Genomic DNA, 13,933 nt, shown 5'->3' on the forward strand with positions numbered 1-13,933 from the left:
TTCTGAACATTTTTTAAGCAACACTTTTAGCAGTATATGAACTACTTTAAATTTTCATATTATTATTCTTTTATTACGTTTAGAACACGAAACGCTCTCTGAGAAGTGAATGGGGCGACCAAAATTATATAGTCAGTTTGATTACAAAAATACAGGCTACAGCTCATGACGTATGCAGTTCAGTGGTAGATTGTATTTTTGTATTTCAAGTGGACGAAAAATTACAGGCAAAATTCGAGGCCGGCTGAAATATGAGAGACACCTTTGTTAACTTTGGATGCTTGAAAAAGTTACGAAGGGTGTGTCTGGTAGTTCAGAATGAACTAAAATTGCAATATAGGAAATTAATTAAATCGTTTAAATTAGGCTATATGGCGTGACAACTTTATTTTTATACGAGTTGTCCTCCCGTATAGTCTACGTTCAATTGAATAAAAAAAATCAGCGCGTAAAATATAGTGTAAGTCTGAAACCAAAAACAATGAAAATACGATATCACTAATAGCATAGGATTCGGATATAATACATATATATAAAAAAAAAAGGGGGGAATAGAATTAATTAAATAACATAGGGTTTTCATAACTATCGATAAAATACTTTTAATTAACAAAAAAAATATTAGTAAGTTAGCATAAGGAATTGACCTTAAGTCAACAATATATAATAAAATACTAACTATATTTTATATAATTAATCACACTATATTATGAGTGAAATGAGTGTATACCTATTAACAATAATTATAAGAACATTTATCATTTTATTAACAAAAAAAAAAGAGAGATTTTACTTCATTTATTATTGTATTAAGAAATAACTAAAATAACATAGAACTAACACAAAAAATAATAATAATTAGTAATATATATATATGTATATGTATTGAAATAAGCTTCATTGAATTAATTAATAATATGTGTTAATGTAACGACTAACAAAATTATATATAGATGTATTATTGTCAAATTGTATCAATGCTTTAAACAATATATATTGTGCACAACCAAACTATGTTAACAAATGTAAATAATATTTATCTATTAAATACGAAGTGTAAAGCCATATTAATATAACAACATTGGCAAAACGAACATTATTGTAATTAAAATTGTAATGAAATATCAATTATTTGTATTACTGTAATGAAAAATTGTAAAACAAATATTAATGTAATGAAAAATCAATTAATTGTAAACCAAATATTATTGTAATTGTAAAACACATTTTGATGTAATGAAACCATAACGTTGTCAAATATAATAATTGTAAACATGTAAATGATGTTATAAGAAATTAACTAAATTGTAGACACATTGCATAAACTTGTAAATGCAATGGGGTTCTTAAAAAGATTTCTGTCTTTTAGAGACATAAATCCTTTTTCTAAGAGGGGAGGTGCTACGTACGGACCCCTCTACTCCGCCCCTACACATAGTCATAATACACAGCATCGACGTCCTATGGTAACACGTAAATAGTTAGATGATGTCACCGCTGTACATAAAACCTTGGGGGAGCAATACTATAAACGTTAGCAACAGTCTCGGCATCTGCCAACGGCCAGATGACAAACCCGAACCGTTAAGATATCTGTGAGACCTCCTCGGAGCGCAGTAGATTCTACGAATCAGATATTGGCACTATGACAAGACAGGCTGCGAGTATACTTGGTCATTTTACGACACCCCGCACCGACCAAAGGCACATCTTGTAGAAGGCCCCCTGGACTGTGAGAACCAACGACGTAGTCTGCCAGGGATCTGGTAAGAGAGGGGATAGGACTATATAGGAGCCCTGGGAGTGACCAGTATTCAGACGTGATTTCACCAACCGTACGTACACACCCCTGTACCTCTTCATTATTGATTAACATATTTTTGTATTACGACTTAGATTATTTTCGTTGACGACGTATTACGGGACTTAGAGAATATTCGAGCAATCGCTTATTTTCTAAGACATTGGTTTTTCTTCGTCAATTTGAATAATCTAATAGTGTTTAAATTCAACTTGTTTATTATTTTTACAATTTTAAATAAATAATACATCAACCACAAATTGTTGATCATTTTGACGCTACTACCATCATCCCATCCTGTCACCATCTCCTGTAAGTCGGGTGCACGCAACAATAAATATACAAAGTGTAACAGGAAAGCCAGACAAAAAATAAGTTCTAAATTAATTTACTCAAAAATAAATATTGATATTTAAACAAATTCTGAAAAATAAACTAGGTACTTGACTTCACCATTAAAATTGTTTTTACAGTAAAATAAAAAAAATGGCTATTTTTAATTTAAAAAAAATATAAATCAAAATGTTATACTATACGTGTAACGCAAGTGACTATAAATTATATAATATATAAAAAAATAAAAATAAAAATAATGATTAGAACAAAAGTTATCTTATATGTCAGATCTCCCTGTTACACTACCTGTGTATTATATGGTACGCAGTCAAATTGATGATAATATATATATATATTAATTATCAACTTCTTGGTTAATATTTGGTACCTAGGTAGTTTATATAATTAAAGTAATATTTACCTTAATTTGGTCATGTAATCAAGACAATATGCTGACACTGAAGTATAGATTTCTTTGAAAAAATAAAAAATTACAGTTTAATTGGATACGATTTTTATTTTTAGTTGAATATAATTATAGTACCTACTGATAATAGTTAAAGATTATATGAGTATATTATTATAATTTATAATATAATAATAATAAATTATTTTGTAACGTGTGAGATTTATGTTTTATGGGTTTGTAACCAGTTTAATAATTATCTACCTTGATTACTGTTAGCATTATAATGATTAACAAACGGCACCATTAGATCTGAAATGATTTAAATTAGGTTCACGTAAGTGTTTATTGTTACTTTATAAATGCTACATTTTATATTTGCATAGACACCTGCATAATACGCAGTAATAAATATACATGGATTATAAAGGCATTAAACATTCAATAATTATTATTATATATCATTGACAAAAACCACTTACCATTTTCATTATGTCCATTTTTTTTGTAATCTGCAACTATTATCATATAACACAATATTTTAGTATACACTAGGTCTAATAAATATATATTATAAAAGTGTATGTAGGTATAAAATAAAACAACTAGAAGGAATATGAAAGGTTAGCGGTGCTCGTAACATTATCATTATGATGATTTGTATTATTTTAATTATAATATGGAGAGATTGTATTGAAAATCTGCGTGCCGTATTAATAACACCACTTAGGAAGAAAATGACACACTAACATTAACTACCTACATATTAGGTACAGCCACAGATAATAATTTTTGTGTAAAAAGAGTTTTTTACAACTACTTGTTAACTACATAATTTCTCCTTCTACTATTGTTAGTACGTGTGATCGTTATATTACTAAAAAAGTATACAACAATACTACAATTTATTATATACCATCTCATACTGAATTAATTTCCTCTTCCCTGATGCTGAATTATAATAATCTATATATATATATATATACATATAAGAATCTAACTTGATTTTGGAGACGAAGGAAACCGGTTCGTTTGTTTGTTTGTTTATTTATAATTATTATTAATTATTTATTTATTTGTTTGGACTAGCATTTTCTCATTTTAAATATATATTATTCATTGAACAAATAATTTATTGTTACATTTTTTCTACCTTATCTCTATTCTATAATAAAAATAACAAAATTTACCACTCCAGTGGTTGAATTAAAAATGTAGGTTATATAATTTTCAGAAATTAGCAATAACAATAACTTCAATATTTAATTATATTATATTATTTGTATAGCCAAAAAATAGTAATATGTTATAAATTAAATTATAAAAACATAATTTCTTCCGGAGGAAGGTCGGGCAGCTAGTATAATATAAAAATGTATTATCAAATAATAAAATGTAATATTATATTATTATAACTATGTTATAGCCGATAAGCAGTCATGTAAACTTACTCTTTGTTTCCACTTTTTGTAAGAACTCTTGGTCCGGAATCTGAACGAATTCATCTACTATAAAAGTATATATATTTATATAATTTATAAAAACAATAACAAAGTGAAATATTATTTACTGTTTGTATATTTCAATATAATCAACCACAAATAATTGTAATAATTACAACATAAAAATCATATAATATTATTTTAAGTATTAACTAAGCATGGTGCGATGTATTAGGTTAGTAGTAGGACCCTCAGTTTTCTTCTCGAATTTAAACAATGAATCATTTCTGTATAAGCTAGGTTTTTATTCTACACTAAGCCAATAAGTACTATCAGGAATACAGTGGGTTTAGATCAGCTATGGGAGCAAAAAAATACACAAAAACTGAAATTTATAAAAATTATAAAATTGTTAAAAGTTCAAACTTTAAGAAAAAGCTCCCAACGTTCTCTTGAGAAGATGTTCAGAAATGTTATTATTTTTACAGCGTTAAAATCGAACTGTCTAAAGTCTCACAATCTTGTCACAGAGGAGGGTCCAAAATATTTTTTATTGACTAACTGGAATCACCTTAATCATCTATATTACTATATAATATTATACATTCAATGACCACGGTGCATGTTATTTATTATTAAAATATAACACTATTAATAACTAGACATGTCACATGTATACTTACTGAATACCATTTTGAAATCATTGTACATACTTCTCAATTTAAACGTTTCATTATCTATAAAATGATAAATTATATTATATATAAATCTCAGTTTGTTATTGTTTTTATACTCCAATATAATCCACTACAAATACTTGTGGACCTACGTAATTACAACATATAATTAATATATTATCATATTTAAATTATTAATTTAGCACAATGCAAGTTTTAGTGTACCTAGCTATATGAAATAAATGTGGTTTAAGCCAGTGTTTCTAAACCTGGGGGTCGCCAACTTATTATTTAGGGTCGCGTACGAATTAAAATTGTGTGTATTATATGTAAATATTTGGTATACAATTTTTTGATTAGAAAATAATTATAATATTATATGTTGTATAATTATATATAGTATTATATTTTATGCTGTGCACAGTAATTTTCGTATTGATTGTTAATAGTATTTAAAAAAAATACATGTAGGGGGTAGCTACAGTAAAAAGGTTGAGAAACACTGGTTTAAGCTACTTACTCTCTAAACTTTTCTTACGTCTCTAAAAATAATCTCTGATGTTTTTGCCTCATTCAATGGAGTTGTTTTTGAGTATATAAGCTGTACACATACATATGGTTTCAAGGTAGAGTATATTTATTATATATATATTTATTCGGGGGCGTAAGCTGGATAATTCTATGCATGCATGTACATAATCTACCCGAGTAATCAATAACTACCAGCTATATCCAAAAAAGAAATTATATACATTTTTAGTTTGACTATTGTCTATTATAATCTGCAACCAATTGCAACAATGTAAACAAAAAAAAAGTTTCAATTTCCACAGTGAATCTCATGAACCCTGTTTGACAATCTCTTTAAAATAAGAATATCGAAAGATTCTTATTGCACATCTAAATCATTAGATAAGCTACTATTCCAAAATTTAAGTGTATGATCTTTATACAACTTCTAAGTTCATACGTTTTGTATTTTTTAAGGTAGCATTTAGTATTTAGTTACATTATTACAAGCACCATGCCAAGATTAATTTCAGGACGACGATTTCTATACTTATCAATTAATGAAATGTCATAATATATCAATTACAACAGTATTCAGTAACTACGTGATATGAGATAGGTATGAATTTACATTGTAACAATTTAGGAATCACTCTACGTATTATGTATCATTATTAAATATTTGATAGTATTGTATTAATGATAAGTGCGTGTTTATATTTGTACCTATTACCTATTGTAATATAAATTATCGTCTATGTGTAAGAACATTACACATTATACAAATTTAAATATAACACTAGGTGCAAGTAACTTGTAACTTATACTTACTTTCGGATGATTGTATTACAGGTTTTTGGTTTTCATATTCGAATTTGACTCGGCAAGTACCATCTGTGTAATAAATAATATTTAAACTTAAAATAAATCACGATACAACTAATAACAATGGACCATATTATAGAATGTGGGTGGTCCGATATACATATGTCATATATACGTTCGAATTAGGTTCATATTTAGGTACATTATACGCACTTCGCTTACATACACGTGACACATGAAACGCATAAATAATATTCTACACCTCCCCGATCAAAAGTTTAGTAAAAAAAACACAATCAATTATCAGCGGCGCCAGATGACACCGAATATTATAAAACCATGAATGCATTATTCCGTATTTATTTACATATATATTATAAACTACAAGATCCCTTCGATAATTTTCTGATCAAGACGTTCGGTCAAAACAAAACAATAATTTACCAGTGCTACCTTCGTCACACCGCCCAAAATATGAAAGAATATCAATACTTTAATATCACGAATTAATCGATGCATATCAGAAGAAGGGATTACACAGAAATCATATTATATAAGGACCCTACAGAATCGATCCAACAACAGTATCTCTCAGAATCACCATTGTCAACATCACCACTACTGTTCAAAGGAGTGCTTATATCACTGTGCGTATATGCGTATACAGTATATTATGTATATTGGATTGTCTCAGCATTCGGTATGACTGTCTGAATTAGTTATCTCTCTATCAAACAAATTCACATTGTTCATCTTTTCCACTCACCTATCCATCAATCTCTTGAAAACATAAGGTTCTGTGACTATCATCATATTGTAAACCCATTACATTATTATCACAAAATTATTTTTGAAAGACGAATATAACAATAATTGCTCATTAACTTAAATTACATTCGGTTGGCAAATTGACTATTTGTACTCTTCCTACGTATGTAAGGATTTTTTAAGAGTTGTATTTAGAATACATGTATAGTGATAAGTGATAATTATCTTAAATTGCATTCGGTTGGTGAATTGACTATATAATGTACTCTGTATTTTTAAATCTGCCTCATAACTACATTATTTCTCCTTCTACGATTGTTAGTACATGTGATCATTATATTACTGAAAAATACAGAAATAATGCAGATGATTTTTCATAGTAAATTAGTTCCCTCTTCCTTGATGCAGAGCTATAAAAATATATATTAAATGTAAGGTTTTCTTCAACTAATCAAATGTAATAATATAACAATTCTAATAGTTACTATGTGTTTGCTTATAGGTATGCATTTAATTTAGAACAACCTAAGGATCGATTTACGTATTATCATTATTACCAACACAATATTTGATTATATGACTAATGCATATGTGTATTACGTACCTATTTTAATATATTTAATCATTAACAATCAATTAATGCATTATAAAATATTTAAATATAACATTATAAATGACTACTATCTAATGTATACTTACACAAATTGATTAATATGTCTTCAAAGATAACTATACGCCCTATGAACATATAAATTATATAACACAATACAGTATACACATAGGTCAATCTCAGTTTGTTACTATTTTTATATTTCATTCTAATCAACTACACAACTTGTGAAAGCAGTGGCAATATAAAAATATATATTAAGCCTGATACAACGAATATTGACACTCAATTTTCCGTACCTAATGGATCGAATATCTAACCAAAATATCATGCTCAAATTATTATGTGTAAATATCACAATGGCTTTCATATTTCTAGAAAAGTCAATGACATGATTGATCATGTCAAATCTCAAAAAAGAGCTATGAAAATTATATGGATGGTCAAATGTTAATAGACAAGAATTTTAAGAAAATCCAAGAAACATAATATGTTAACGTACCTATAATATAAGTGTATGTGAGGGGTGGAAATCCAAAACGTAGTATTTTCAAAATACTGATTTTTTAGGAGAAACAATTTTCTGTATCTTAACATTTCCAATAAAATAACTAACCATTTATAACCAGTAAAATCATTTTGAAAAAAAGATTTTTTTTTAATTATTTAATAATATATAATTTATATTTAAAACGATTCAAATGTGTTAATTTTTCTAGATTTATATTTTTAATTTAATTTAAAACTTAATTAAATATTATAAAATTACATTTTAGTACGTTTTGGAATAACATTTTTTCTTCCTTATATTAATTAGGTATACGTACAATAACGTAAGAGTACGTTTTAGCATAACATAAAAAATTCCGTTTTGGAAATAATTCGTTTTGATATAGTTAATGATTTGTTTCTATTCTTTTAACATGGGCGTACGTTTGGAGTAAAACTGGAAAAAGTACGTTTTGATTTTCTAAAATATAACATTGTTATGTATGGAAAAGGTTCATTTTGGATTAACCAGTCATTTTGAATCGAAAATTTGACCAGGTAATAGTGCGTTTTGATCTTTTCTGGCGACGCCAATCGATGTATCGTTATTTTTTCCATAAGAATCGATACCTAACTCGATTTTGGTAATTTTGGTAATAGTACGTTTTGGACCACCCCTCATGTATGGACTGCTTGTTAAATACAAAAAACAAGTGGCGAACGTCGAGGATAATTGAATACTATTCTTCTTTTGAACAAACCCTTCATAATTTTTATATTATTAATTGTGTGCATCGTATTTGTATCGAGGGCAATAAGTGCAATCAATTGGACGAGTAATGGCTGTTCCATACTATCACGGTGGACTGACACAAACAGCACTTACAATTTTCTAACAATGTTAGTCATAATAAATTAGTGCTTTTTTATAGTTTAAAAAACGAACGTACCGGTTTTATCTTTTATAAGTCCTTCTTCAAACATTTGCTCTACAAAAGTTTCGATTATAAATAACAGCGAATAAATCTTTATAAAAACAATTCATCCGTACGTTTGTGCCTATTGTTTAATTTTATGTTTTTCATTTTGAACGTGCCAAGTCAGATGGATAATGGATGTTGGTCTATCCGAAGTTAAATAAAGTTATATCTTTAGGTTCCTTGTGGCTTAAAGGGTGCTTATAGATTTATATGTGTACATGTTATATGATTTGCATCATACACTTTTGTAGATCACGCATTATTTTTTTTTCATTTTATATTTTTCATTTTTCTTTTCAAATTAAATTGTTGCTACTGGTCATATTTTATATTAATACTATAATTGAAAGAAATATGGATATATTTTATCATATACATTGTATACAAATATATTTATTGAAAGTTTAAATCTTAAGCTGGAGCAACCTTGTTCGGGACAGAAAGTATTAATAATGATAGTAGTATATTGTGTAGGTAGGGTGTGATGTGAGGTGTTTTAAACACGGAAAACGATTGCTTAACGATCTGCAAGAGGTGATGGCTGAAATTGAACCAAAACTAAAATGATTTTCTATTTGTGCTTAAGCTAAAAGATTAAAAATCAGGGATTGAAACCGATTGAAAAAATTTCGGTTTCGGTTTCGATTTTGTATATCTACCAGTAGATAATTTTTTCGATTTTGATTTCAATTTTTCATACCGGAATTAGGACATTTTGGTTTTAGTTACGGTTTGTATACCGTTTTCCAATTTTTTTCGGTTTCAGTTTTGGATTTAATACCGGTTTTAAATTTTTCTTTGTTTCAGTTTTAAATTATAATACCGGTTTATAATTTTTCGTTTTTCGTTTCATTTTGATTTTGTTTTCGGTTTCAGTTTTTTAACTGTTAATAATGGTTTCTATAATCGTGTTGAAAGCTTGGACTATTTACGTTAATTTTTAGTTTAAACATTTATTTGAATCGCCAGATCGCGCGTTCAAAACACCATTACGCATATGTAACATACCTAAATGTATGTCCAGCAGTTACGAATTTGTACTGTTATCTTAAAAATTATAGTGAATTGACCTATAGTGAATGGTAAGTTAAGAACATTATATGTCTTGTCTCGTTGGGTTTTAACGAAGTTTTAATTTTTAGGTGAATTATATTAGCATTTTCAAATATTATTATTTTACAATATACTCATCACTCACTTAAATATTTGAATAAAGTAAAAAACCAACGAGTGAACACAGTAAATATTTTTATATTTAAGTTTGATAAAAGGTAAAATCACTCTTATATTTAAGCCGACCACACGCACTAATTTGAACTGTAAATTTTGATATATTATTATGGGTTAGTAAGACGGAGAAAACCGTACATAAGCCGGTACGAAGTCTTTTAAGTAACCCCTAATCAATTGACATATTGGACTATGTACTTGACGTTGTGTAATAATAATTTATTTTTCATATTATTTTAAAATCAAAATTACAGACTAACAAACTTTTATAGTAAATACTGTAGAAATATGATTATGTTGAGCGAAACTCAATGTATTTATAAGAGAAATATCTTGTGTATACTGTAAAGTAAAATCAAATTACTTACTATAGCAGTAGGCTAATTTATTGAATTCTAAATAATTAAATAGTATTTAAAAAATGTATTAGGTATTTTACCAACAAAATTAGAGCAAGATAGTTGACAACATCTAAGAGAACGTCACAACCGCTGACAAACTTAGAGGTGTAGTAAAATATAAATATTTAGGCATTTGTAGAATTAAAAACACAAAATTTGTTCTGTAGAACAGTGTTTCTCAACCTTTTTTATTGTAGCGACCCCCTTTTTTAATTTCAATTTTTTAGCGACCCGCCTACATATTTTTTTTTTAAATACTATTAATAATCAATACGAAAATTACTGTGCATTGTACACAGCATAAAATATAATGCTATATATAATTATACAACATATAATATTATAATTATTTTCTAATCAACAAAATGTATACGAAATATTTACAGATACATATAATACACACAATTTTAATTCATACGTGACCCTAAATAATAAGTTGGCGACCCCCTTGGGAGGGTCTCGACCCCCAGGTTGAGAAACACTGCTGTAGAACATAAATTTGCTATTAAAAGATATCTACGTTTGTGATCTCGTGTAGTTATGGCAAAGGTACTCCTAATAATTCATATGACATATTGGTAATTGTTCTAATCGAGAAATTGGACGGGTTTTAAGAGATAGGGCTTAAGTAAATTTTGGACATTTTCAGTTTATACATTATATCTGTGTGAAATTTCAAGCCGCATTGAATAATACCACTAAAAATGTCATGTGGGATTTGGTTTACGAGATAAAATAGAATGCGTATGTTTATAAGTCGTTATACAGAATTTTTTTTTTTATGATAAAAGGCCTAAGTCAATAATTAGAACTTATTTTATTGACAAAGAGTCTTATAAAATTACATGCACTAGGTCTTAAGTCATTATAATTTGAAGAAATAAATAAAAACTAAAATATATATTTAATAGTCAAATAAAAAAACACTTATTTAACATGATTATGAATACAAAATTTAAAAACATTAAACATTTACAAAGTAATAGCAAAATCAACTTTATTTTTTCAAATGGTACCTATACTATATTTTTTAATGGATTCCGGTAAAGCTTTTTTTTTATGAAAATGTTGATAGTCAAATCATCAATTTAACTTTTTATTTTTATACACCTAAGTAGTTTAATCGGTAATCTTATGACGCCCCCCCCAAAAAAAAAAAAAAACAACATAAACAAAATTGTTGGCGAACGAATTTCATTATTTTTATTTTAACATACAATCATCTAAATCAGTATTCTTATTTTAATTTATTATTACAGGTAGTCGTAGTTATTTACTTCACAGTTACTTTTCTTATAATATCATAAATTTCTGTTCTTCATTAGGTGGCCAAAGTAATAATGGTAAATTGGTAAATGGTATTCGATTGTTGACATTAATGCCTTCAGTATGTAGGGAGGTTAAATAATTTGTGTAATGAAAAGAGTGCGATGTTTTGTGGTGCTCTTCTCGTAGTGGGACAAACTTGAAATTTGAACCATATAGGTTTTCTATATTGGTAGGTATCGCATGCAAAGTATGAATTTAGGAGTTTAAATTCATAACCCTTCATATTTTTTAGTTAACTCAAATGAAAAGTATGCCTAAGTTAGGTACAAAACTAAATTGAGATTGACTATTTATCTAAATATCTTGCAAATAGTTTTTTTTTAAAAATTACGATTATTGAAAATAAATTTGCAAAGAATTTCATATGCTAAATTCATACTTTGCATGCGATTCCTACCAATATAGGGAACCTATGGTTCAAATTTAAAGTTATAAAAGTTAGTTATAAGAAATAATTATTTAGCTCTTGTAAATTAAACCTATACCAATTATTTAAATTAAAAGTATTAATGCATATTTTACTAAATTTTAGAAGATCATAGTTAATAAACTAGCAAAACAAAAATTGATGATTTGACTATCAAGATTTTCAGAAAAAAAAGCTTTACCAGAATCCATTAAGAAATATAGTAGTTACCGTTTGAAAAAATAATTTTGATTTTGCTATTGGTACACCTGTGTGTTTAAAAATATTGAAATTGTTTTAAAAAAATTGCCTGTTAAAAATAAAGAAACTCGTCTGTTTTCGTTTCAACGAAATTATGTGTCATCGATCTATAATCGTTGAAATACCCCGCGTACAATGACATAAGATACACCCTGTATAAAAGGCAATTTCATATATAAGTTACATAATAAATTATATATTGCATTTATATATAACACATTGAATATAATATGTCTAGATACTATAATACCTAATGGTCATAAGCCATAACTATCATAGCATCTAGCTGCCGTTTTAAATCTTAATTTAGGCGTAGAAAAAAAATAAGCATAATATTAGGCATGTTTATAGATTATGTTAGAAATATAACGTAATAAGAAATCTCCTTATATTTCATAATATGTTTTGATCACTATTTTATTAAAATAACACTATTTCTATGAATTCATATTGTAATTATCTGTTGTCAGATTCTCCATAAATACGAATAAGCGATTTGTCTTATTACATAATGAAAAAAATAAGATATACTCACCAGCTATATTTTCATCTATTGTTGCATCTAAATTTCCAACAAAATAAGCCATAAAACATAAAACTAACACAATAATATGTTTGAACATGTTTTTAGGGACCTATAATAATTTAATAACAACGCTAGCGGTGAATAACGCTAAGTACGAATTATATTAAAAGTTATTCAACAACGATTGTTCCGGAGAGGAAAATAACTTTCAGCGGACTGTATTTATGTATTTTGTTTATTTTAACGTAAGGTAAATATTACAATTTTTGTTAGGTATTAAATCGTAATGATGTGTATGAAATCTATCCGTGCAAGTCTGCCCTGGGTGGGTCTTGCTGCGGAAAGCTCCGTTGAACACACTGACTAGATTTGGACTCTGCACTCGTATTTATAGCCTGGTCTCGCCAGCCGCGTCGTCGTAGGAGTCGCCCACAAAATGTCTGTGGTTGGTGATTGCGAGTGGTTGAATGGCGGCCATAACGCTGGTTGCCCGCGGCATTGGCTGCTGCTGCTCTCAAAGCCACGCCCACAACGTTCTGTCGTACGTCATCGTCGTAGGCTCGTATGCGATGTGGACGGTCTCGTGTTCTGTGACAGACCAGCGGGCGCGTCGTTACCGGCGTGCAACGAATCGCCGTCCTTGCCGCGGCCGGTCTCGTGTTCTGTGACAAACTGGTAGGCACCCACCAGTCTAGCGCCAGCCAATTCAGTCATATAGGTAAAAGGCTATTCTGCAAATACGATACAAAAAATGTGTATTTATTGTACGCAACAGAATAAAACATTTTGGAAAATAATAGTAGGCAAATAATACTTTGTTTTTTTATAATACGCACAGTACAGTTGTGTACAATTCGACCGTCCGCCGTAGCTGAGAACTGTAACTTGTATACGGTAATCGATATTGTGAAATGTCGAAACAAAAGCAAAATTATT

General features: G+C 28.3%; 1 protein-coding gene across 4 annotated transcripts; it reads right to left on the reverse strand.

Annotated features, from left to right (window-relative positions):
• Positions 1-426: 426 nt before the first annotated feature.
• LOC100159750 (uncharacterized protein) lies at positions 427-13,377 on the reverse strand. 4 transcript variants are annotated; one of them, XM_008184484.3, is made up of 11 exons: positions 13,007-13,358; positions 10,443-10,469; positions 8,815-8,853; positions 7,465-7,503; positions 6,004-6,066; positions 4,669-4,722; positions 3,995-4,051; positions 3,026-3,061; positions 2,808-2,855; positions 2,559-2,610; positions 427-466 (listed from the first exon to the last, which is right to left on the reverse strand). In XM_008184484.3, exons 1-11 carry the CDS (start codon positions 13,092-13,094, stop codon positions 442-444), a joined length of 528 nt encoding a protein of 175 aa, XP_008182706.1. In that variant the 5' UTR covers positions 13,095-13,358; the 3' UTR covers positions 427-441.
• Between the last annotated feature and the right edge of the window lie 556 nt (positions 13,378-13,933).

The sequence above is a fragment of the Acyrthosiphon pisum genome, chromosome A1 (genome assembly GCF_005508785.2).
Source record: "Acyrthosiphon pisum isolate AL4f chromosome A1, pea_aphid_22Mar2018_4r6ur, whole genome shotgun sequence".
In the NCBI taxonomy this organism is placed as follows: domain Eukaryota; kingdom Metazoa; phylum Arthropoda; class Insecta; order Hemiptera; family Aphididae; genus Acyrthosiphon; species Acyrthosiphon pisum.

Coding starts and splice junctions, on each gene's coding strand:
- LOC100159750 (XM_029486016.1), bottom strand. CDS start 13,094: ATGTTCAAACATATTATTGTGTTAGTTTTATGTTTTATGGCTTATTTT. Junction 10,470..13,006: donor AATAGATGAAAATATAGCTG/GTGAGTATATCT, acceptor TTAATTATTTAG/AATTCAATAAATTAGCCTAC. Junction 3,062..3,994: donor ACAAAAAGTGGAAACAAAGA/GTAAGTTTACAT, acceptor ATATGATAATAG/TTGCAGATTACAAAAAAAAT.